The sequence below is a fragment of the Drosophila ficusphila genome, unplaced genomic scaffold (genome assembly GCF_018152265.1).
Source record: "Drosophila ficusphila isolate 14025-0441.05 unplaced genomic scaffold, ASM1815226v1 contig_414, whole genome shotgun sequence".
NCBI classification, from domain to species: Eukaryota; Metazoa; Arthropoda; class Insecta; order Diptera; family Drosophilidae; genus Drosophila; species Drosophila ficusphila.
In genome coordinates, this window is record NW_025064328.1 from 755,755 (window position 1) to 781,799 (window position 26,045).

General features: G+C 42.0%; 2 protein-coding genes across 2 annotated transcripts; both read right to left on the minus strand.

Moving 5' to 3' along the window:
• Nucleotides 1-10: 10 nt before the first annotated feature.
• On the minus strand, nt 11-26,042 carry LOC108095210 (protein king tubby). Its single transcript, XM_017196220.2, has 6 exons — nt 24,861-26,042; nt 2,039-2,312; nt 1,148-1,612; nt 895-1,085; nt 678-815; nt 11-623 (listed from the first exon to the last, which is right to left on the minus strand). The coding sequence occupies exons 1-6, from the start codon at nt 24,900-24,902 to the stop codon at nt 354-356; spliced, it is 1,380 nt and encodes a 459-aa protein (XP_017051709.1). The 5' UTR covers nt 24,903-26,042; the 3' UTR covers nt 11-353.
• On the minus strand, nt 3,385-5,698 carry LOC108095209 (glycerophosphocholine phosphodiesterase GPCPD1). Its single transcript, XM_017196219.2, has one exon. The coding sequence runs from the start codon at nt 5,490-5,492 to the stop codon at nt 3,453-3,455; it is 2,040 nt and encodes a 679-aa protein (XP_017051708.1). The 5' UTR covers nt 5,493-5,698; the 3' UTR covers nt 3,385-3,452.
• Nucleotides 26,043-26,045: the final 3 nt, after the last annotated feature.

Sequence of the window (26,045 nt, forward strand, 5' to 3'; positions counted from 1 at the left end):
TTTTGCTATATGCGGATTATAAAATTGATATTTTAATGACTCTTTACTCGATTCGCTTACAAGAGAACTTAATAGTTAGAGGGGCACATTAAGATTTACAGAGTTACAGGACCCGTCCTAAATAATTTCTTATAAAATCGGTGAGCACATTCTGAATAAATGTCACGCATTGATGGCTACTACGTTGACTTCTATCAACGATATCCTACCGATCCCGCCTTTAGGTGATGAGGGGTTCTTCCAGTGACTAGATTTGCGAGACTATTTTCAACAATATTTTGGAGTGGGGACATACTCCACCCTCCAGTTAGCTGTACATAAGGCAGCGGGTTAACCCGGGGATCCACGACAGCTTATTCGCAGGCTATTTTCCCATCAAAGCTGCTGAGGGCTATGGCAAACGCCTGCATCGCGCACAGTGGATAGCGGTAGTCCATGGTGAAGACGTCCTCCGAGGTGCGACCAAATTGCATCACTATGTACTCGGGGTCGGAGTCGTGGACCAGCTGAAAGTTCTTCACCGAAGCCTGGGTGACGCGGCCATGGAAGTTGAGCACATACGATTGGGTTTCGTCATTCCACACCGGCGTCTTGTTGTGCAGCTCCACAATATTATCCATGTTCTGAGGGTATTTATTGATTACCGTGGGATTAACTGGGAGAATCAATCAACTCACCTTCATCTTCCACAGGTCGAGGATGCCCTGCTGCTTGGGATCCGCTGAACTGATCTTGACACGCTGATCGTCCTCAGTCATGCCCGGCAGTATAACAGTCATGTTGCGGGGACCCTTGAAGCCCAGGATGTTGGTGTCCTGTAAATAAAGGATAACGAATTTAAAGGTTAGGGGTAAAAAGTCATAATCCGATTCATTTCAACCAGTAAAAACTTACGTAAATAATTACAGCCAGGTCAAGTCTAGGACTCTCCGTGCTCTCCTTGTTGCCATTGTCAAAGACCGTGAAGGATGTGCCAAAGACATTGGAGCGGAGCTTGCCACAGAAGCCATCGGCGTTGCGGGACAGATCCGTGGGATCGCAGCTCACTATGTAGTTGGATGTCTTGCTCTTCTTGCGCTTGCGACCTGCAAAAGAAGTCGATTAAGTGAGATTACATCACATCACAAATTAAATATTGAAAACCCACCTCCCAGCAGGAATATCTTTTTGCCGTAGTCCCTTTCCAGGTGCAAATAGTAAATGGGAAAGAGACCCCGGTCCATGCCTTTCCGGTCCCGGGTGATGCGGCACTTGTAGAGGACCCCCTGCGGCGCAGGTTGCATCACGAACTGGTCGATGTTCCCGATGACATCGCCCTCGGACTCCCCGCCAGCTCCGTTCCCCGTTCCATTGCTGCTTCCGTCCAGCGTTGCATCCTTGTACGGCGACGAGGCCATTCCGGCAGGACGCACAGGAGCCGCCCCCGCCACATTGCGATTGGTGTAGTCGTCCTCGTCCAGGTTGTCGCTGAAGGAGTGCTGGCGGGCATGCGGCTTCTGCGAGTGCGTCGAATTGGCGCTGTGGCTGGCTGGCTGGTGCTGCTCGATCACCGTCACCGGACTGCTCTCGTCGTCCTCCAACTCGTGCGACGAGATCTCCTCTATGAGATCAGCTAGAAAATGACAACAAGAACCGCATGATAAATAATTAATTTATTTTTCCCATGTACATCGTGTTAAACTTGCAAAAAGTGTGAAAACTACGGTATGATTAATTAAAAAAAAATTATAACAATTTCTGTTCCGAAAACATAAATGTAATTTTCATAAAATGCTTTTATTCTATAGTTTGACCAATGGGATGTAATTCTTGTGTAATTGCTTGTTTGTTTTAATTCGCAGGTTGTTGTTTTCGGTAATTAATTATTGCGGGATTTCCCTTCTTGTTTTATTTAACTTTAACTCAATTTAAGTTTTCAGGAAATAATTGTATAAAGTATATTTCAATCTTGAGAAATTAATTTGCTTAAGACAAGGGGATTCGATTCTCTTGAAACTCAATTTAATAATGTTTCTGATTCTGCTGGACGACCACTTACCCTCCTGGTTGATGGTGCTCAGGCTGCGCATGTTGTTCGAGTGGTTGCGACTGGTGTTCATGGCAACGGGAGTGATTCCGCCGGGACTGCCGTTGGTGAGTATCTGGTCGGGATTCTGAGGGGAGCTGATGAACTGCATCGGACCATCGTAGGCGTGCAGCTCCCTGCTGTTGCTGCGCATCCCGGACATCGGACGATTGATCTGGAGGTCACTGGCCTGGACCATTCCCGGCGAGGCTCTCTTCTGTCGGATGTAGGCCTCCATCAGCTGGCGCTGTAAGCAGATAGGCCCCAAAAACATTTGATTACTACAAACTGTAATCATAACTCACTCAAAGACTTCTTAGATTACAAACCACCTAAGGTTATTAGATAGTAAATCAAATAATTGCGATAACACAAGCTGATACGAGTGGACAAAGCGTTTGCCACAATTATTTTTGATATTCTAAACGACAATTTGCTGGCGAATTTCTGAAAATCCAATTAGGCGGCCCAGTTTCAAGTTGCAGCGAAATTGATAAACAGAATTTACACCCACGCAGCGGATAGATAACCGCATAAATGCCCAAATATTTGCATATGCATGGATACCCCCAATTCCCTCCGGCGGAATGCAAAAACACGAGCACCAGGTAATTGGCCCAGCATCCCGACGGGGAAAAAAATAAAAATATTAGAGAGAGAGAGAATCGAGATGATCCATCAGCAGTAGCACCACCATCACCACCACCCTGAAAACCACCCCAGAGCCACCAAACCAAATGGAATGGGTGGGTGTGGGAATGCGAATGCAAATGGAACCGAAAGTGGCAATGGGAACGGGTACGAGAACCACCGACGAACGACAAGCGGGACAGCCGTTGATGGCAATGATTTCATTAGAGATTTAAATTTCAAGTTCACGTTCACGTTCGCCAGCGCAGAAACAAAAGCTGAATCTGTCAAAAGTTGCGCTTGAATTGCGCATATAAATCAAAGAACACTCGCATATCAAGAGTTTAATGGCATCCCTTTTCTTTTTCTTTCGCTTTGGAGGATACCAGAATCCAAACTAAAGCCCTGCTTTGCGCAAGGAAATTTGATTTCAAGATTGGGTTCTTAATATTTAATAACAATAACCATTTGAGATTCAAATGCCAAATAAAAAGGATGCCACATTTGTGGAATTGTGTTTGTCGGTTGTAAATATTTGATTTTATAAATGGTAAGCAAAAACAAAACAATTTGTAAAATAGATAACCAAATGTATTTTTGAAACATTATTCTCTATTGTTTTCATTTTAAATTTAACTTTGTTAAAAGAAAATGTACTCCAAACCTTTATGTAAAAATATTAAAGAAAATAAGGTATTCTTTGGTTCTTTTATTACTTGAAATATATATCGTTTTGGGGCTCTACAAAAATCTGGTTCTACAGGAGATTAACGTTGCTCAGGATGCTCTCAATGGTGGAGTTCACTTCGCGCTCCTTCTTCGCCGGATCGCACTGGAGCTGGAAGAATTCGGGCAGATCCTGCTCCGCCTCGAAGGCGCTCGTCCTGTTGGCGCCCACCCAAAGGTCCAGTCGGTCGTAGATGACTCCCGTGGGCCCCTGCTGCAGGAACCAGTCGATGGAGGTGCGGTCCTTGATGTCCGATCCCCAGAGCAGGACGATGGGAACCTGAGCCTTGGCCCGTTGCACCAATTGAGGATCTGCCTTAACAAACACTGCGTTGGGTGAAACGCCACCCAGATCAAAAGCCTGGGCGAAGTTGACACTCTGTTCCACTGTGCTGGTTCGCGGATCGGTGAATTGATTCTCCTTGCTGCTGGACAAGAAGAGCACAGGATACATGTGCTGCTTGAACCGCAGCAGGGAACACAGATCCGCATCGAAGCTCTTGATCACATTCAGTCGCCCGCATCCATGTTGTCGCACCACCGCCAGAATTCGATCCACAAAGAGGTTTTTATCCAGGGTCTGCTCACTTTGGAACTCTCCATCGATCTTCTGCTGTGGCCACTTGATCTCGATGTCGAATCCGGTGCTCTGGTTCACCCGTTCAAAGAAATCCTGCAGCGTGGGAAAGAGTCGCTGCTCCGGCGGCTCCACATTGTTGTGCGCCGGATACTCCACAATCTTGTTGCCCACAATCTGGTAGGTTTTCAGATCCTTCAGCTGCTCATAGGATATGTCCTTCAGCAGGACCTCAGTCAGATCATCGCGACTCGTGGGAGTCTTGGAGTCAATACAAACTCGTATCGAAAAATCGTGATGGATGATGGGCACCAAATCGCTGGTCAGCTGCACATCGAACTCCACGAGATCGGCTCCCATTTTGGAGGAGGCCAGCATGGAGGCCACCGAGTTCTCGATGAGAGGCGCTGCATTGGAGGTGACCGTAAGGGATTGACCCAATCCCCGGTGGCCAATCTCCAGAGCTGTCCAATTGGAGCGCCAGTAGTTGGCGAAGCTGGTGCGCAGATCGAAGCCATCCTTCTCCATCGGTCGGATGAGCAGGTACTCCAGCTGGAGTCCACCCACCACGCGCTGCCAAAGAGGAGAGAGGAGATCCAGGGAGACCTTTCCCTCGCTTCCAGCGAAGGAGGTGTGCAGCAGGTGCGAGTATCCCAGCAGGCGGACCACTCCACCCTCCGGCTGTTCGCCGTAGACCTCCACCAGGAAGGCCACCTGCTCCAGCTGCTCCAGGCTCACGTGGAACATGAGTATATCACCCGGGGTGTAGGGCACTCCGTACTCCGGCTGAACACGAAGTTTGCTATCCCCAAACGACATTCGCACGTACTCCAAGCTGGCGCGTGCCGAACTCAAAACGGGTGACAGGCTCCTCGGGTCCACGGGTTGCAACCGCAGGCGCAGCTTTCCCTGACCCACTTCCGGCTGCTCCTCCAAGGTCAGAGCCTCGCGGAACACCTTCAAGTGCAGGATAACGCCAGAGTCCTGCAACCAGCCACGCGACAACTGGTGTTCTCCTTCTATCACTCCGAATTCATCGCTCCGATTGCCATTGAACTTGGTGGTGTTGAAGGATCTGGATTGGACATGCGATTCCCAGCGGCGGATCTGCACTGCTCCACTTTGGCCAACGGCAGCAGCAAAGTATCGATACTCCACGCTGCTGTTCTGAGGGAATTCCACGGAGGCTGTCCACACATTGTGCACCTCGGTTCGATTCAGGAGCACCGCCTGTCCAGCTTGCCAGGACCCCAAAGCGGGCAGGTTGCCCACCAAAGCGGGACGCTCAAAGGTGGCCAGTTGATCGCCGTCCTGAACAGTTAGGGTGAAGTTAAAGGTGAGCGGAGCGTTCCGCTTGAGGGGCACATAGCGCCTGGCTGCGTAGTACTTCTCGTAGTAGGAGGTATCACAGAAGGTCTCCACTGGCAGGAGGCACAAGGTGCTCAGCCAGGCGACTGTGAAAGCGGCGAACGTCTTTCTCCAGGACAACGACATGTCTGCTCTCGCCGGCGATCGCGTTGCAACTGGGTGTACTTTATTTACCAGAACTGGTCACCAACTGGTCCTATCGGGATCAGCAGACCGAGATTTATGGCTGCGGGCACATCTTCAAGTGGTCGCGACGATAAGGTTCCACTCGGAATCGCAGCTCCAACGCGAAATGGCAATTCGCTGTCGTCTGGCCGGCGGACAAATCCGTTCTGTTCATGCACGTGTAGCCTAGACTCGTGCACCCCGCAGATACATTCACCGATACAGATACAGATACTCAGATTCAGATACAAATAGTTGATATATACATGTACGACAAAAAGCTTTGGGGTGGTGCCTACGTCATCGTGGCAGTTTAAATGAATTTGATTTCGAGTGTTGCGCAAAAAAGCTTCACCTTCAATGGATTGTCGTGGCATGGCATGGATTGAAATACCTACATACAGAGACCAGAGACCAGAGACCAGAAATTGGAGACCAGAGACCAGAAACCGGAGACCGGAGACCCAGAGCTCCCCTTATGTGGTGGCTGACCCCCAGTTGAGCAATTTACATGGTGAAAGTTTGCCAGCGCCCGTGTAATTTATCCGCTTCGCTCAATTACAACATTTCGTAACGTTCTGCTTTTCTTTCGAGTGCTGAAATTATAATAACAACATTCTGAATGGCCAATGGCACAGTATAGTTTCCTCAATCACTGAAAGGGTAAAATGCCACAAAAAAGAGAACACGTGATTAAATTCGCATCATGATTGGAATTTCTTCAATTGGGGTTCCTGCTCAAAGGCAACTACTATCTGTGAGGTGTTCTTCTCCCTCTCTTTTTTTTTTGTCTGCTGCTTTTTATGAGGAGAAACACGATTATGTGAAAATTCGAAATCAGTTGGCTGCCAAGAAGAACTCAAGCAGCGAGCACGTACAACATGCAGGAAGTTGCGAGGGAAATGCAAAGCGGGTGAAAAACGAGGGACGTCGCCTTGGGAGATCCGGTGGGAAACTTGTAAAGTCGAAGTGGAGCACACTACCCCAAAAGAAAAACTCCTCGGAGGGGTTCGTTTATGGCCTGACATAAATATCAACTATAAAGCAGGGAATGCACAAAGTTTAGCTCGACGACGACGCTTCTAGTTGATGAAGCAGTCAATGATGCAAGGCATTAGGTTTAGCTCCGCCATGAAATTATCTGCTACAGCTGCTTTGAAATTTATGGGAATGCCATTAAATTTGTTATCTGTTTGAATTTAATAGTAGTTAATAAATAAACTTAGCATTTTAGGCAAACCTTTCAGTAATTTAATAGTACTCGAAAATAGGAACCTATTATTTTAAAAACAAACTTGTATTGTTTCACTCCCCAAAAAATGCTTACGAAACCTTATAATCTCACGCTGTTCACAGTGCCATAAATCTTTGCAGCTTATCAATTCGCATTTATAAGTCATGAGAAAACTCACAAAATTCCCATAAAGCCCATATCCTTGAGCCGCAATCCCTCGCTTAAAACATAATCATAAGGTTTTATTATTTTTCAATTTCACACACAAAGGCGCATTAGATGGCAAGTCAAATTAACGAAAATATACGACTGCGGGAGGATGGTGTTGTCGTAAACGTGAACGGGAAATGTTTTTCAGCAACTTTTGGGGCATGCTTGGCGCATTTATTTTAATTTGGGGCCAGACAAATTTGCGTATACGTAATGAAGGGGTCTCGCCCATTGCAATAAAAGCCATGAGTACAAAGAACACCCAACACACCCACACCCCCACTAACACTTGCACCCCAAAGAAGGTCAACATGTGTTGGCAACTGATATTCGGTGTGTTGTGTGGCATACTTTCGGGGGTCGCGTAATAAAATGATTACTCATACGCCCCATGCGCAAAACAAGGAAATTGAGAACGTCAGCAAGCCAAACAGCCCGGAATGTATTGTGGCTTTTTTGTTGGCGCCCCTTGTTGTTTGTTGTTTGCAAATACGACGACAGCCAGGATAAGCAAATCAACCCCCCTTCCTCGTTCCCCCTTCCGATTTATCCTCATCACCGTTCAGCTCTCGAGTTGGCAAGGACTCGCTGCTGGATGCTGATGTGTTTTGGCATAAAGGATTATATGCACGTATTACATCGGCTTAAGTGAGCTTCCGCATGCCAAAAAGCCGAAAGGCAACAAATACACGCAGAAAAAGAGGAAAACTTGATTGCAACTTTTACTTAATTTAAACAAACAACTGTTGGCCAAAACAAACTTGTAATTCTTGCGATAAGAAACTCAAAGCAAGGAAAATTGCTTGAAGAATATTTATTAGAAAGTACAGAAGACAAAATAGTTCAGTAAATCTTTTTCCTATCTATAACATTTATTTTATTTTTCTATTTCTGGCTGTACAGACTTAATAAATCGAGTGTAAATCACTCTAATTTTTCAACACTTTAATAGATTTTGGCAAGGGTTGGCCCAACTAGATTCACGCACACGCGTCAAATCGAATCACCGATGGCCTGGAAAAATGTTCATCAATTTTCAGCCTGGCCCGGCAGACAATAGATATAGACTGGCTATCGCCACGATCCGGCCATTAACCCCTCAAGTGTGGGGCAGGATGTTCAAGCTGCGTGGCAACTATTACGAGGGGCAACATTCGAGCAGCTTCTCGCCTCCACCTTTGACCTCCCACTTTCGGATTGCACCCTTCATCCGGTTATTTGTTGCGGGAGCTGCTGCCCTTGTTGGTTTTGGCCATATTGACATTCATTTACGTGCTCGCTTCATTAAGCCATAAGCCATGACCATGTCGGCGTGTCATGCCCACATTGTTCCCCTCACAATGGAGACACTATTCCAAAAACGTGGATGTGTCATTGGGGGATGGGGTTTTGCTCAAATGTTTTCCCAAAATTGGGTAAAGAGCTTGCGGACATTGGCTTATGGATTTGGCTACAAAACAAAATGACCAGCTATTTACACACATAAAACTTTGTGAGTCCATAACAATAGGGAACGAAAAAGGATGTTGTGGTTAGTCACAATTCTTTAAACCACAGATTAACTTTAAAATGCATGCTGCTAAACAAAATAAATACTCTCCACTAGTTTATCCTTGCTAAATAGAACGAAAATCTAAACAAAGTTAAAAGTGCAAATAAAATAGCATACGAAATTATGCGACTTCCGCTGGAAAAGGTTGGCAAGCGTTCAACTTTAGATTGGATTCCTCGTTCATTTTGCACAGTCATGTATGTTTTATTTCGTTTGTGGCTTCGTAAATAGATTAACACATGGCTGAACACGAAGCTCAATAGAGGTTGTGCTAAATATTTAATGAGCTTGTTTTTCGTTACTCTATTCTTATTTTGGCTTTGCGTGAATGTGTTTAAGCTCAGGTGAATTTTACTTCCGGCTTGAATGAAGGATTAAAATATTCCATTGAGTTATTGGGATAACAAACTACTCTTTTCATTTATTAAAATATTGTCAGAACTGTCAAATTGTCTGATAGCGTATTAAATTTAATGGTATTTATTGGTTTCAATATTATTAAGCATCGATAAATTTAATAACGTATATTTTGCCAATATTTGCATGCAGTCGACCGACATTTGAATCCTTCGAGCTGTCTCCTTGTCTCCTTGTGCGGATTGTCATCTGTATGTTGGCCAACCGCAGGCAAAGCAACAAATGGAAACAAGAAAATTGCTGCGGTTTCGAATGTCCTCGTCCTTTCGCCTTCTTTTTATCTAGTATTTTTTGCTCTTCCTTGGCCCGAAGTCGTTTGCCAAGTACTTTGATTTCCGACTTTGGGGCCTGACAAGTGCAAATCCTTTGCTCACACAGCCCACTGACAAAGTTGCTAAGACTTGACAAAGCCACTTAAGGACCCCAAGTCCTGTTGTGAAATACATTTGAGACGCGTGAGATCCTCGGGCGAAAATTAGTTACGTTTTTAGTGTAATTCCCCCTTTGCGTGGTCCTTTTGTAAGGAAATTCCGAACAATAACAAGGATATCAACAAAAGCCAACATGAGTGTGTTGGTGTGTGCATGTGTGACCCTGTGTGCGTGTGACCGTAGCTGTGAGCGTGTGTGAGTGGATGGGCGCCTGGGAGTATGCAGTGAAATGTGACAGGGGGCAAGTGACTGAACAAGTGAAAAGGAATAGAAAACAATCGCGATGCCAACGATGCACCTTGGGCTTCAGTATGTATAAAATGATTTTGAAAATAAATAAATTACATGTTAAAAAAACATTAAAAAGTTAATTAATAGAGCTCTGATAGATAACAATACAATTAAACTAGCTAATTTGCACGTTTTAGTTCCTTAAAAAATTAAATTCGAAATACGAAATTTTAAAAAATTATTTAAAATATACATCTGATATTTTCATCATTTTCATGCAAGTTTAAAGGTTTTGTAGGTTAGCGTGGTGTTGAAATTTTGATAAAGCGATAAGAATAAACTGTTAGAAACAATATATATTATATAGAAGTTCTTGTAAGTAAAATGAAAGAATGGTTTTCTTGTTGAGCGTTAGCTTTTAAACTTATACAATTATACTTCTGTTGAATCTTTTATTATTTTTCCAACTTAGGGAAAACAAAAGTTGAGCCACTGTGCCGTGAAGTCAAAGAAACATAGCCCGCGGCGCCTCCCATCCTTTTGTCGAATGTACATATTTGTGGGTGTCGGAAGGTATGTGTCCGCACGGAGAAGAGCAGGCTGACAAGCAGAAAGTCCATGACTTCACTCGTTAGCGCCAAGGCACCAAGCCACATGCCGCAAACCCCCTCCATTCCCCTTCACCCCCTCCATCCCGTGGCGGGACCTGTTCACGCTCCTGCACCTGCACATCGGGACATTGAGCAAACACCCAGAAGCCGGCCTCCACTGACCCGCTCCCCCTCCCCCCTTTTCACCCCACCCCCCTCGCGAAAGGCCAAATCAGTTTCCACTGTGGCATGTGTCCGCCTGCCAGGACCTCCATCCGCTGTCCGCCTCTGTTCTCCGCTGTCCTCCCACGGAGAACGGCTCCCGATTCCCTGGACATTCCGCGCTCCCCGGCGAGTGCTCGGCGAGAATTGTTTGCGCGGGGCAAACAGAACGAGTTGCCAGATGGCGCCGACTGAATCGGTTGCCTGGCTATTGTTGCCACGGGAATATGAATACGAGGAACTATATGGAGGTACGTCGTACACAAGAAAAAACTATAAGATTATAAGTTGTAAATTCAATAATACCTCAAGATAATCCTCTATAAATAAATACATTTAGATAAACCTTGAAGATTCAAAGATAATACATTAATACATTTGAATTGGTTGTATAGAAACTTTCTATAAATGTATTTTATGTTATAATTGTTTCAGTGTTTTTATAGATTCCACCTCATTCTGTATGCTCTCTGGTCGATGATTATTTTCAGGGAGGTGTGAAGGGATAAGGCCGGAGTACAAAGCCAAAGGTGCTGGCAATCCAAATATTAATGAGCCTCGCTTGCTCCTTTGTGGCAGTTTATTCAGGTAACACAAATAGGGAATAATGCGCACAATTAGTTGGTAGCTTTCAACTCTTGTCCATTTCTTGTTTAATTTAAAGTATACGATTAACACAGAAAAGGAATACCTTGTTAGTAAAACACCAAGCAAAATAAGGCTTTCTCCAAATTACAAACTTAATAGAAGCCACATACATGCATTTATTACACGCATTGTTGACTCCAGAACAACTTTCCCTTTCCTCCTTTCGCTTTTCAATTATTTTAAGTAATGGCGATGGGCATCAGCGTAACGAGCAGTTATGAAAATTAAAAACAATTTATCTGAAGAAAGAGAGTAAGAATAAAAACAAGAATTACATTCCTTAACTTAATGTGCACACAAGTGTTGCTTATGTTGCGCATATAAAACAGCGTATAAAAATGCAAAATTGCAAAAGTTTTCGGATAACCGATGCATAAAGTTGCAACTGGGAACAGAAATATTTTTATTACGGAAAAAAATTGTTGGCTCGTTGCTTTGTTTTTGGGAAATCCCAAGCCAAGGCAACTTTTCAGCGATTCAATAGTTTCTGCAGTTTTATTGGACTCAAACCACAAACTTGGAAACTTATTCGGAATAAGCTGAAGTTGCGAAAAAGTAGACGAAAAGAGAAAATTTAATTAATGAAAGTGTTTCGTAAGCCATTGTTCGCCCAAAAATGTTGACCACGAGGCGGTTGAAAGACCTTTAAAAAGTGAAAGAAATTCTCTAAGGTATTCAGCCGAAAATTGTTGGCAGGTCTTTTGTTTCATCGCTTAACCCGCTGCTGCATTCCCACCCACTCTGTTTATTTTTTCACAGCCACCCACGCATTTTAAAGTAAATGCCGAACGAGCATCTGCAGTCATTTCGGTTTAAAGTCCCCCAAAAGTGTGTCATTTTAAGGAGCTCGTAATGTGTGCACATTAAATGAAGACCCCACATGCACACATAGACGTGCCATGCATTTCCCTGCTTTCTCACATATAATAAAAACCACTATGGCGAGCTTTTCCCAACATCCCGCTCAATTCTTTAGCTCAGTTTTCCGGGCGCGTGGTATTGGCGGACTTTTTTGTCGGTTGCCGTTTTTATTTCCCAGGTTCAATATGTAAAATCCTTCAGCCACACATGTGTCTCACTACCTCCGCTTCTGACAGCCTCACATATTTATTTGCTACTTACGAGATATTACTTTCTCCCCCATTTTTTCTCGTTTCCTAGATAAATTTGCTTTCATAAAAATGACTGCAAAATCTGGGCTTAGGATATTCCTGTTGCATACGAAATGTTTTTAGAGCTCCGCTCGGCTAAAGTTTTTTGTATGAGGCTAACTGAGTCGAGGTCCTGGCACGGGATTCTTGGGGGGCTTCTCCTTGGGGACCTGAGAGTTGAGTTTCTTAAGGTGACAAAACTGTGCGGAATATAAACAAAGTTGCTACGAAAAGTGTGTGACAAATGGCAGGAGACTTTGCGGTTGAGGAGGCCAAGATAAATACTATGTGGGGAATAAATTCAGCTGGCAGTTCCCCTATATGTGGAATATACTCTATGTACGGCTTAAGTGTGTGCCACCAAAAAATAAATAAATCCCAGGCTTAATTTAAAGAAAGTGAATACAGCTTAACAACTTAAATAGTAGTGGTGCTAACTAATTTACTTTATTTAAAGTTGAATGTGTTTAACCACTAAATTACGTTGAAATCTGGCCAAGGGAAATAAATACATAGTCTGTGCTATTTCAATTTAAAACCATATTGAAACCAATGTATTTTGTTTTAAATAAATTGCCAAGCTGTATTGATTTCCCCATAAAACTAGTCAGCTTACATTCAGCTGAAAACAAAAAACCGAAATAGAATAAAATCTCTACATATGGTTAAAAGCAACCGAAAAACTGTTGTCCTACCTTCTCAACTTAATCGGATTTAGTTCACGTATATCTGTACTTTCTTTCTCTCTTTCTTTATATAATTTCACCAAAGAGTTTCGACTTTTTCAGACAGTAACCCAAACTGTTCCTGTTGGGAGAGCAGCGGAAATAAGGGATTGTGGAAAATCTGCTTTGGCATTTCACAGGCAATTGGAACTTTCAATATAAATGCTGCTGTGTGCCTTTGATTGCGGTAACTGCAAAATGGCAATGCGATTCCGATTCCGAATGAAACTTTCGATGTCCGGGGAGACCGGACGGATGGGGCCATCAACGAGCCGCAAGGGAATCGAGAAGTTCCTCCACGCGGAAGGCAGAGCCATTCTCCACATTTGCCGTACATATTGAGCGCATTTATTGGCCATGAATACGGCCTGTCGTCGGCCAAACGATTGGATTGAATATTCATGGGGAGGGAAGTGGCAATGGGAGTGGGAATTGGTGATGGCGCTCAACACAAACGTTTAGCCAGATGACCCGAGGGGTTTGCTAATTTACTTGCAATTATGATAAAGCATTTTGGGGAAAGACAGTAACTGGCTTTGCCAAATTGTTATTTAATTAGGGTGACAGCCGAACGAAACTCAGCTGGCACGTATTTACATTCCTTGCTTGTAAATTCAAGCTGAAGATTGAAGAAGCCGCACAGTCAGCTGCTGCATTTCCGCTTTTCTTTTCGCGCTGTGGAAACTTGAGCGCGAAATTGTAGCCTACTTAGCTGGGCACGCTGCCTTGAGTGCGACAACTTTCCCTTTCATCTGCACACTATAGTCCTGATTACGCATCCTTGAGAACCGCAGTGGCATTCATCAAGTGACGATGGTTTCGAGCAGACAGTAATTATTTTAATTGCATTAAGAGACAGACTGACACAGACGTGTGTGTGCAGATTCGCACAAGCTGCCTTTGCTAATTAGGCGGATTACAACTTATTAAGAAGCAATTTGAATTGAATAATTTAATCAGTCTCTTGAGCAATCTGTGGCACATCCTGCATTTAAGATAAGTAAACGAATTCACACATTCCAGGCAATCTTGTTGGCTCATAAATTAGGCAGCAAAGGTCGTAAGAAAACAACGATTTAAAATAAAATTTGATTGATGGGCTCAAGGATGAGTGGTTGCTCTGAATTAGTTGCCAACACGCACACATAGTTTTTCTTACCCTTTCAGAGTATGCAAACACACACAGATAACAAAGTACACAAGGATATGGTTGCCTTGGCACACTGAGCGTCACTCGGGCAAAGTTTTATCAATAAAAACTCCTCGAAAGTTGCTGCTGTTGGCGCTGCTGATGCCACTGCAACATGCAACTATCGCATGGTGCCACTGTGGCAGCTGCAATGCCAAGTTGCACGTGCAACTCCCCGCTGTCATGTCAATTTCTGGAGTCGAGCGAATTCCCCTCGCATTCAACACGGCATTCGATGCACAATTTCATTTGAGCCATATTTTTCCACCTTATAAGGAGTGAGCGATAACAATGTGCCACAATTCGCTGTTGGTGTGTGCAATCAATATCTCATTTTTGAATAGTTCCCATCGTCCTTTGCGTCCTTGATGGATGAGTACGCTGCAGACCTTCACGTTCGATGTGCTTCCCCCTTTTTGAGGAAACGTCGCAATTCGATTAAAATATGCAAATGTCATTAAGCCAAAACTCATTTGGGGTCCGGACATCAAGCTTTCCATATTGAAACATTACCCTTAATTATGCACCCCAATTAATTCCCCAGCTTATCGGTTAAACAAATTACTTTCTCCATTAATCCAACTTCAACGAAATGCTGAATACAGAATTAATGGCTGGGTCAACAGAACAATAAGATTGTCATATGTCACTGGCAAATCATTAATTCTGATCCGACATCGTTGATGGGAAATCTCGATTTTCCTTTGTCCACCTGCCACAAACATCGATACGAAAGTCGTTGTCCGTGGCAACTGAATAAAAAAGAGATTAGACCTTTTGCTGGGGCAAAAAAAACAAATGCAATGGAATTGATTGAAATGCAATCGCGTATACGGCACGTGGAACGCCGAGTGAGTTGCGACATGACAAGGGGCGTTCTTTTGTCCGTGGTTGTTATTGCGTTTGTGGTTCAGTGTCAAAACAAACTGAAAATGCAGAGGGGGGCCAAGGGGGCAAGTGCCCCCGTTCAATCGATAAAAAACACACCCATTCAGTGGCGCAGTTAAAAGGGGTCTAAGCGGATTACACGGGAGTCAAATCAAAAAACAGCTGCAGCTGGCTAAGAGTGTAGAATTATGAAAGCGAAAAGGGAAGCACTGTTATGGCCATTTTACTTTTCCATCGATCAACGCGATTTAAGTGAACAATTTAAGCCAGATTAAGCGAACAATTCACCAGGCAGAAAATAAGATTATTTTCGAGTTAATTTGCATCGTTTTGAGCTTTTCACATATTTTCATAAATGAATTGTAATTGTATTCACAATACAAACTTTTATTTAATTTTAATAAAAACGTTTAAACTCTTTTCTTACTATTTTATGAAAGTTCAATAACTGCCACTGTTAGTTAGATAATTACAGGTTAGATTTGCTAAGATTTAAAAGATTATCCATCAAGTGCTTCCTTTCGATTCTAAATGTCAAATGACCCGCCTCTGCAATCGGAGCAGCAAAGCTCGTCAAAGGACTAAGCAAACTACGGGTGCAAAGTAATGGGAGCAATGGAGAGGGTGCTTCCTCCACTGGGGAATGGTCTTTGTGAGGAGGCCACCGATAATCGAGCTAATCCGAGCCGAACGGTGACATGCCTCAATGGAACAGCGAGCGGATGGATGAATGAACGGCTGAATGAGTGAGTGAGTGACGCGGACTTTGCCATGTTGCTGCCAAATGAAAGGAGCAGCAGGACCTGTTCCCATTCCTTTGCGTAGTAAAGGACTCCCTTTGCCACCCAATCAAACATGTGGAACCTTCGATTTTTCCAACTTGACAGACCGCGTTCCAATTTCAATGATAGTGCCTTTGTTTGAGTTTGGCCTTCCACTTGCGTTTCGTGTAATTAAGGTGAAAGTTGAGGACTCGCCTTGACCATTTTCCCTCGATTCCGGGAAGAGTTTCCCACATACCCTTTTAATGGCAGACTTGAGTCATTGGAGAGGTCCTTCACAATGTTTCCACCCACAAAATTCAGGCGAATTGATTTTTCATCGAAGACTGATTTGAATCGCTGCTTCACTTTAATGGTTCTATGCAAATGAGTGTCTGGGAATTTCATTCATTGATTTTGTTATCTTTAAATTAAATCACAAAGTGTGAAAGCAGCTTATATATAAGTCTATATATTTAGCATATTCGAAATAATATTGATTTCTTTTTTTTATTTTTTATTTATTTTGTTAGCATTTATACATTTTATTCTTTAATTTGTTATAATTTTTCTTTAGTCTCCAAATTAATTTATTAAAATAATATACAGGCAGGCTCCGGTTTTCACTTTTTTTTTCTCGTTTTCGTTTTTGGGCGAAAACGTACGTTTTCGTTTTAGGTGCTCCGGTTTTCACAAACTTTTTGTCATCGTTTCGTTATCGGAATGGTTCAAACAGCTGACTTTTTTGGTCAAAAGTAAACAACGCGAAAAAATGCCTTTTATATTTTCAATTGCCTGTTTTGAAGCCAGAAGAAGGCAGAAATTGATTGATTTATGAAAATCGAGACATCTTAGATGCAACACATATGTTTTTAATATGTCTGATGATCGGTAAATTAAGATGTCTTACTTACAATTTCAAAAGTTCAAATTAGCCTCCATCAGAAATCAGCTGTTTCCCACAATAAGGGGCTGCCACCTTTTTTGCAGCTTTCATTCCACTATTCTCAACAACTTTTTTACTGCACTTTTGCCATTTAAACCACTAAATTAATCATATTTATTTATAAAAAGCTTATTTAACTATTCTTTACAAATATTTTTTTCTTCGTTTTCATTTTATAAGTACTTTTACGTGGTTGTTTCGTTCCACTACAAGTACGGCAGCATTAACGATAACTTTGGCAATAGATTTATCGAGCCTTTAGCAAAACGAAATTTGTTGTTGCCGACGGCAAATATTTTATGTATGAAATCAAGGTGGGGTCAGAAAATAATTATTTAAAAAATAAATACGAATTAGATTGACCTAGTGATGATGTGAAATGAACATCAATAGACCTAGGAGTCAACTATTTTTTTCCTTTTGCAATTAAGAACCGATTTCATGGAGAAAAAGGCATTTACTTTTCATTTCGACAAAAAAAACTTGCCCGTTTTTGAAAACGAAAAGTTCTTGTGAAAGTGAAAACCGGAGCACCAATTTTCGTTTTTGAAAACGAAAACGAGAGAATCTTGTGAAAGTGAAAACCGGAGCCTGCCTGATAAATCAGAAACTGCGAGTTTGTTTTTGAATCCCCTAATTTTTTTATTCCTGTTTGCTTACTTAAAACTACTTTAGTTATTGTTTGTTAAACTTCAATGTCTTTATTTTTTACAAACTATATCCAGAAGTTAGTCCGAATAAAAACAGTAAAACAAATCACTCCGCCGCATAGCCACTAATTAGGCCAGGGAATAGAGGATGTTTTAGGTGAGTTTGGCGAGGGGATGAGCGGGTGTGGCAAAGAGTTGGCCCAGACGACACAAAGTTCTCGGTTTCAGCCGCTTTAAGGTTAACCTCAATTAGCTGGTAGCGGGGGGCGTGGCCTTGGGGCGGGCGGAGAGGGGGGGGGTGTGTTTGGACCAGGCAAACAATCAAAATCAGAAGTTGGCCGCAAATGGAAGGCGGTTGGCGATGTGCGGGGGCGTGCCACAGGCCACAAAACAAGTGGAGAGGCCGGGGCAAAATGAGTTGATGAGGACGCCACGGGATTCTGCCGGCAGGAGAAAAGTGGGCGCAGTGGGCGGGGCCAAGATGGAGCACTTTAGGCGAGTTAATTGTTGCACACTTCGAGGGGCAATCAAAAGTTACTGACCGGAAAGCCCAACACTTCATAAATACATGAATGCTGATTTCTTTTTTGTTTTTGTTCTTCGAATTTATAACATTTTCATCGTTTTAACAGCCTTTTTAGCAGCAACTCGTGGGAAAGCCCATTACAAATGTCGGCGGCTTTTTGTTTCCGAACTTTTGCGTCACAAATCTCCGGAGAGCCGCTCAAAATGGCGTTGAAAGTGTAATTAAGAGGAGCTTAAAGCCAAATGCAGCGGATAAGCGACCACGGCCATTCAGTAGGAAAAAAAGGGACGGCGGCCACAAGAGATTTAGACCGGATGGAAGTCCTGTTCCGCAGTCATTCGATGATTTTCCCTCTTTTATGTTTGATTTTCAGGCGTTTACAAGGCTCGTCCTTCGCCGGCGGGAAAATGGGAAAATGGGAGAATGGCATTCAGCCATCCGGCATTTTATTTCAAATGCCTGCCAGTAGCGCCGAAAAGTCGCCAGCAATAAATGTTTCATGGTTGCCTTGGTTTTTAGTATCACCCACGCGATTCTAGCAGAAATTGTCTCGATTTAACAAAATAAAATTATTGGGCAAGCATACACACATTTGAAAAACTTTGAGCTCTACACAAAAACACATTTTCCCCTGCGTGCAACAAATTATGCTAATTTAATAAAAAGTTAAATTGTATTCAAACTTCAATCAGCTTTTTGCTTGAACGGACGCAGCTGAATAAAGTGTTTATGTTTTTAAACCAATAAACACTGTTTTTATTTCGTTTTTATTAATGAGCGCTAAATGCGAATTTTAATTGGGAAAATAACTCATAAACAGAAAGTAGTTGGAATTTAATTATATTTCGATTGAATCTTAATTGTTAATAACTTTTTACTGCAGTGAACGCAATTCAAATAAAACTATGTTTATTTTTAAATCAATAAGCGCGTTTAACTCAATTCATTTCGCAGGCTAAACCGGAAACTTTACGGGTAAAATAGACACTCAAAGGGGAATTTAATTACCGCAATGAAAACAGCATTTTTATATGATTTTTCCACGCAGCTCTTAATTAAATTTCTAATGAGGGACAGCCATGGAGCCCCGACTGTCGTTGCTTGACGTTGCCACGGGGCAACGGGGCGTATAATGAACATTTAATTAGCTTACAACTCCGGTGGCTGTCCACTTGTTTGGCGGAATGCTAAAGCTTAAGACACTTCTCCTGCCGAGGGCCGCTCAACGAGTTTTCACGAGAATTGAGTCGCCTCAAGCCGAGCAATTAATTCTCAAAATAAACGCAAATAAAATTAAATAAATACAGATACGTATTTGCTTGCGACAACTACACACAATGTTTGCCCGGAGGGCTGTCCCTGGCTGTAAATTCGAAATTGTCATAAATATTACAAAAGTCATCAGGACATAAGCAAACAGCACAGGCGGCAAAGTAATTGGATTTGCTTTTTCTGCTGCCATCCTCCTGCACATTGAAATGCTTGATTTAAATGCAAATTGAAGTGGCTGAATTCCTCCGTCCGGCTTTTTCAGCCCGACTCAATTGGGCTTGCAGCAGTTGCTCATGCAGCCATTCGCCGTCTGAAGTCACTTGAAAAAGTTCTAATCTCCGGCACAAGTCGCAAAAAGCAAGTGTCATAAATCTGACGACTTGGCAACAAGGAATAATCTGACTATTAAGGCGCAATTCGGACATTTTCATTTTCATCCGTGCGACAAGAAGAAAAGCGCCGAGGAAAATCTCTGTTGAGTGAATGGCAAATGGCCACCAAATGTTGCAAGGTTCCACTTCTCTCTGCCTCTCACCCACCTGAATGCAAAGGACAGCGAGGGAAACTCTCGGCGAAAGGACATCTCAAAGTTGGGAAGGGGGGCACATCATTTTGTAATAAGCAAAGTAAGTCAACAACTTCCTCTTCCTGCCAACGAACGAAATTAAATAAGCCATTTGTATTAACGTTTCCTCCTCCTCCAGTTGCCCTCACTTCCACACGGTCATTTCACTGTCGTTTTCCATATTCATTTCGCAAAAACCCATTATTGGATTTCGCCAATCGCTTTGCCACTTCTCATAATATCCCAATTGAAATTCATGGATCATGGAAATTCAATGTAAAATTGGTCGTGCAAAGCCGTATAATTTCCATACCTTTATGCATTTTAATTAGTTGACCAGATAGCTGACCTAATTAGTTTCCAATGGGAAAAGGCAAGTACCAATAATCACCCCTGGGTTGTTGGCAAAACAGAATTTGCATTAATATCGAATCAAGCAGGCGAATAAATAATTCTGCAAGTAATTAATAAGTCAGCGACGGCATCTGACCTTTATTTCTTGTTGAAATCCTTCTTGGAATACAAATTATGGCCGGGATAAGGACTAATGGCCTCCTTCACTGGAGCAGCAAAAGAGTATGATGCGTGGGGAAAAAGTGGAAGCCTTGGTCAGGAATTCTGCTCCAGGGAGGATAAACCACAGACCACCCAACCACTTAATCAGTGACGTGAACTCGGCAAACTGTCAGCTGCAGTTTCCGCTGCAGCAACCACTGAAAACCACAGCAAACCACACGTGTGACAGCGCACCACAAAACACAACCACTGTGCAAAAGGCGATTAAAGACATTTCAATTTAATTGGTTATTTCCACCCACACAGAGAAAAATACGCACAAGAACTCAAAATATGTTTTTACTGCTTCCTTAAGTTATGTTGTATTTCAAATTTTTGAAGATCCAAGTTAAATGTATATCTATTAGATAAAAAGGCAAAGTATTGAAACGCATGATTCCCTTCTTTTCTGATGTAATAAATAAATCGATGATCGAAATTTTGACCCCTGTTCATGTCAGATTTCTCAAAGTTTTCTATAGTTTTCAGCAAACTGTATTTCCAAATCACATAGCTTTGTCAATTTTTATCTAAATATATAATTTGTATCTCTATATACTTTTTTATACAGCTTTATTTTACTTCTGTGTTTTATATTTGCTGTAGAATATTTTGCAACTATGTTTGCTTAATATTTCCGCCATTGCCAATTAAATGATTGTGGCTAGATTCCTTTCAAATGTTAAAATATGACAAATATGAGCCACTCGAAAAGGCTTCGCGCACAAGTTTGCCAATTAAAACAGATTTATTCATATTTGCAAGTGAAACAAATGGTTTAGCTTGGAAAATCGCCAAAATTCACGCCCCCCGGCCAACGAAAAGCGAGTCAACAGTTTCCCGATCTCGTCACACCGAAACTGACGGGATGTAATTAATTTGCAACATGGGGAGAGCTCATGCTCCCCATTTTCTGCATATGCAAAACTCTTGATGGCGCGGATAGTGGTGCTGCAGGAACTCTGTGTCTGATAAATTGAATCAAGCTTGCCGCCTACGACTTTCCACAGTAGCCGTCGGCGAAACTCGATGCCAAATTGCAGCTAATGCAATCTGCAATTGAAATGAGGTCCTGCAGGGATGTCCGCAAATTTCCAATGTACTCATTTAAAGTGGTGCAAAAAGTGTCGACATTTTTGGACAATTCGTATTAAAACTTTAGTAGTTACAAAAGGAAGAAATCGAAATACAAATGCATTTATTTTATAAAAAATAATAGTCGCAATAAATAGAATACTTCTAGCATATTTTAATAACAATAGAATAAAATAGAAACCTTTAGGGTAAAACCTGTTTTCTGTTTTCCCAAACCAAAAGTTTAAAATTCCCAGCGCTTGGAGAGAAATGAAATTTAAGTCTGAAGCTTGTCCACTAAGCTGGCGAGTGGCAACTGCCAACTGCATTTTTAGCCAAATAAAATGGCAGGAGCATAAACTGAAATAGGACCTGGTGGAATGGCAGCACAGCTATGAAAGCTTTTATCCTGCAATTTATTGCCGGCTATTAGTATATACATATGTCAAATATGTTTGCTCTAATTGAAAATGAATTGCTTTTTAGGTAACTCGAGTGCGTTTGTTCCCCTTATTTAAGCCCGTTTCAATACATGGCTTCTTTTCATCATGGAATTTTCCGTTCCCCCGCTGCCAGTTGCCCTTTGAGGAATTTTCTGTGAAACCCGTTCGGGATTTTGGCCCGCTTAGGTGCGAAACTCTGGCAAAGAGCTTACCATGAATTATAAAAACATCAGAGGGCGTTTACGGCTTTGCCTGAAATTGTGGCCTTGGTAAAATAAAGGAATGAATATGGGTTTTACCTTTTTTTTTAACCTTTTGTTAAATGAGAGCCAAGGGAATTCCATGACGTTCTTAATCAAATTGCCGGGGCCAATCGTTACAAAATGTTTTTAAAGCATTTCTAAGGGATTTCACTTTTTCACAATCTGAAAAGTATTCGATTTCAGCCGATAACTCTGAAATGAAAAGCTTTCAACAAAGTCATCAATCATTTTCTAGTGACAGGTCGAATTGCACACTTAATACTCGGTCTCATCCCGATTCTGTACTTATTAAATATTTAAGCTCTGACTTTGATGGCTGACAGCCGAGAAGTTTGGTAAAATTCGATTTCGTTTCAGCCGGCTTTCTTTATTCTTGGGTCAAGAACCTCGGACTGAAAGCAACAGAACGCAAATTACAGGCTTGAAACAAAGGGCAAATGCCGTAAAGCTAAGTGAAGTAAGTCTAAATATTTTAGGGTGGAACTGGGTCCAAATTGATTACCATTACTTAAAACCCTGAAATTGGATTTAAGAAACTGATTATATTTGGAAAATGAAAATAAGTCTTAAGCATGAAATTCGTTACAGATAATTCGTTTAGGGTAAAAATAATGTAATATTTATAAATGATGTTAAGGGGCCACCCTAATGTGCAAATGGATTTTGACAAAGTGAGGGCGGTGCGTCATTTCCGATTTGGGCCAAAATGTTTTCTTTTTACGGCTCGCGTGAAGAAAAGCTCGTGCGAACTGGGGAACCCAAAATTATGCTCATATGGCACGGAGTGTGGGGAAGGAGCAAAACAATTGAGTGACTTATTACTCGGCATTATCCTCTGGCTTAGTTCGTCGCTGAGCTCAAGTACCAAAGTCAACCGGCGGGCATCGATTTTTAGCCCTCTGTATCCTGAGGACCTCCTCCGTTAATGATATTCCACGGGCGACGGCAAACATGAAAACAATACTAAATAGTGGTATTGTTAACATTTCTAGTTGACTGTCTGTCTGCGTCCCGAGTATCCTGTCTGCCGGGATGTGTCATTGTGTGTTCACTGTGACAGTTGCCCGTAGTTACGCAGGACACAAACAGCAGAAGTCAGCACATTTTAGTTTAGCGGGAGTCCTTTAGTCCGAAGACTTTATTAATCCTTTGTGTATTTTTAGCGACCACTTTATGAGTTGACGGCCATATATCTTCCTGTTGATTTATGCCGAGCGTAAATTGGCTCTCCTTTTGTGCTGCACTTTCTTTTTTATGGCCCGAAATAAATTTGTGTTTATTCTAACTTGAAAAAATTACCCAAACGCTTGATTAGGGAGATTAATGGTGTATGCTTACATTAAGGATAAAAGGGTTTGCTTCTATAAAAGGTTTTTAAAGAAAGCAATGGTTATGTATAGAGGAATAACAAAGAAAATCCTTCGTTTTCTAGGAACTTGTTAGCTTTTTTGGTATGGATTTTAAAATGCAATTAAAAATCAATCCTCAATCCTTTACCTTTATTTTGACAACAAAAATCATTTATTCCAAGAAATTGTAATTGGAAATAAAATGGCTTGGCATTATATTTTCATGACTTACTGCCATACAATATAACATGGAAAGCCGAAAATAGATCCTTAATGTTTCATAAGCCATCACGGAAATAAATCGAAATCGAACCAACTCGAAGGACCCAGAACTCCGGCACTTGGCAACTGAACTCAACCACATCGAAGTGATTCGACTTACGTTCTAGTGGGTGCTAAAGGGTGTTTGGGTGGTTTGAGTGGTTTCGGTGGTTTAGATGGTTTGGGGGCTTCGTGCCGCCCAACATAATTAGGGCCAATGACAATCGTATCGGCCTGCAGCAACTGCACCACCAAAGCCGGGTTTCGATTTATTTGGACGCCGTTGCCAGGACAACCGACGGCCAGGTGGCCACCAAGATTGGGCACAACAAAACCAATCCGAAAAGGCGTTAGGGCTCTTGGGTGTTTTTGGGTGCTTGTGGTGTTTGGGTGTTTGGGTTTTGTGGGGGCTTTTAGATTTGAGGGCAGAAAGTGAACAATTCCGGGGATTTTTGCCCGATGGCCTCTTTCGGCAAGTGCTGATTGCTCTGGGCCGCCCGATTATTCCAAGAAAGGATACTTTTTTTTTTTGTTTCACCCAGAGTTTCATGATTCGTCTGGCAATGAAAGCAGAAAAGTGAAAAAGCCGTTGCTGACTTGCCTTGACCACGAGGAAAAGGGTTTGCAAAACTTTTTAGTCTTTAAGGTAAATATTTAATAACATTTGCGTTTAAATTGCTCTTGGACTTCTGCCAATGAAATCTTCTTTTTCAAATCACGAAAGATTATTTGTACTTGTTATCTGTATTTTAAATTTGCTTTACGGCTTTTTTGAGGAAGGAAACTTAATTTTTGTACTAAAATCAACCAGAATCGAAGATAAAATGGTCATCAGTCCAAAACCAATTTTAGCTTGCTTACGCAAATATTATATATGTATTAGCTATTTTATGCACGGATTTCTTTGAATTTCCGGAAAAAAGTCTATATCAATAATGTAGTACGTTTTTAGGAAATCAATCAAATAAATGTCATATATTAATGATTTGTAAATTGTAAATAAATCACAGTCAGTTGCACATTAAACAACTAGAACATACCAAAGAGTTCAATGATCCAGAACTCATTTAAAAATGTTTAGTATGATTCTAAAAGCTAACCGAAAGTTCCCGTCATAATAAAACATATAACATATTAACGGCTTTTTCCGACTTTTGAATTAAGGGATATCCTTACCTGTTGTTCCATTTTTTGATTGCGACTGCTTACGGCCGACATTTTTGCGTCTGTTTTTGTAGTTTTATGAAGAGACTCTTAGTTTTACACTGTTTTTCACTCAACTACTCGATATCAATGATCCCATGAAGGGAAATTTGGCAATTCGAAAGTGACAGCTGTTGTGAAATTTGTTTGTAATGCGAACGAATGCAGCAAAACAAAAACCGATGGGTTGCCAAACCAAGAACCCTGAGGAATCGGCCGAGTCCAAGGCACTCAGACTGAATCGCACACCTGGCGACAGTTTGTGGCATGCGTTCTTGTAGCTCTTAGTCCGTAGTTCGTATAATTGTAGCACACGCGATACCAGAAAACAAGGGGTGTACGGAAAAGTGGAGAGAATCGGAGGAGGGGAAGACTGAAGCCGACAGCCGGCTCTTCCCGTTCTGGTTCTCGATCGATTTGTATTATGTGTTCCGTTTTGCTCACCGATCGCGGCACTGAGTATCTGCTTTACCTTCTAAAGGGCAAACAAAATATATGGATATATATATTTTATAATATTTATTTTGGCAAGCACTTTGGTGCTTGTTGAGTTTCTTGTGGTATTTGCCAATTGATTGGTTTTGGCGCCTATTTTTTGGTAGAGGAATAAAACCAAAGTAACCCGGCGACCGAATCGCACGCTGCCTAAACAACAACTGGCGATTATTAGCAGCCGAAGGACTCGTGCGGAATGGAATGGAAATGGAACGCACTCACGAAGGAAACACGAACCACCGAAGGTCCTTTCGGGGGAATCAACGACTGACAGAAGCCGCTCTCTCTCCCTTTTTTCTCTCTCTCTCTCTCTTTGGTTCTTTAAACTCAGCACTGCGAGTCCTGCGAGTGCTTCCTCTTCCACATCCTGCGACCGACAGATGTGCAGCTGCCGAGTGCATTTGGATTTGTCCTCCGCCTCTTTTTCACTGGGATTACTAAACCCATTCTCCTACAAAGCTGAAGAATTCTCGCCAATGCATTTGGTAATTGCATTCTGCACTCCACTCACACATGGAAGTCGATTAAACTAATTTAATCAAAAAGTGTTTGTTTTTATGATTTTTGTTTAGAATTTTTGTCAGAATATAAAAAAAGAGAACAAATAAAGTCACATTCTTAGACAACTAAGATAGAATTTTGTAAGTAACTTCTGATTCAACT

Bases quoted from the DNA above. Each gene is read 5' to 3' on its own strand.
- LOC108095210 (XM_017196220.2), bottom strand. From the start codon at position 24,902: ATGTCGGCCGTAAGCAGTCGCAATCAAAAAATGGAACAACAG. The intron at 2,313-24,860 runs GTAAGGATATCC...ATCTGCTTACAG, and splicing joins ATCAAAAAATGGAACAACAG to CGCCAGCTGATGGAGGCCTA. The intron at 816-894 runs GTAAGTTTTTAC...CTTTATTTACAG, and splicing joins ACCTGGCTGTAATTATTTAC to GACACCAACATCCTGGGCTT.
- LOC108095209 (XM_017196219.2), bottom strand. From the start codon at position 5,492: ATGTCGTTGTCCTGGAGAAAGACGTTCGCCGCTTTCACAGTCGCCTGG.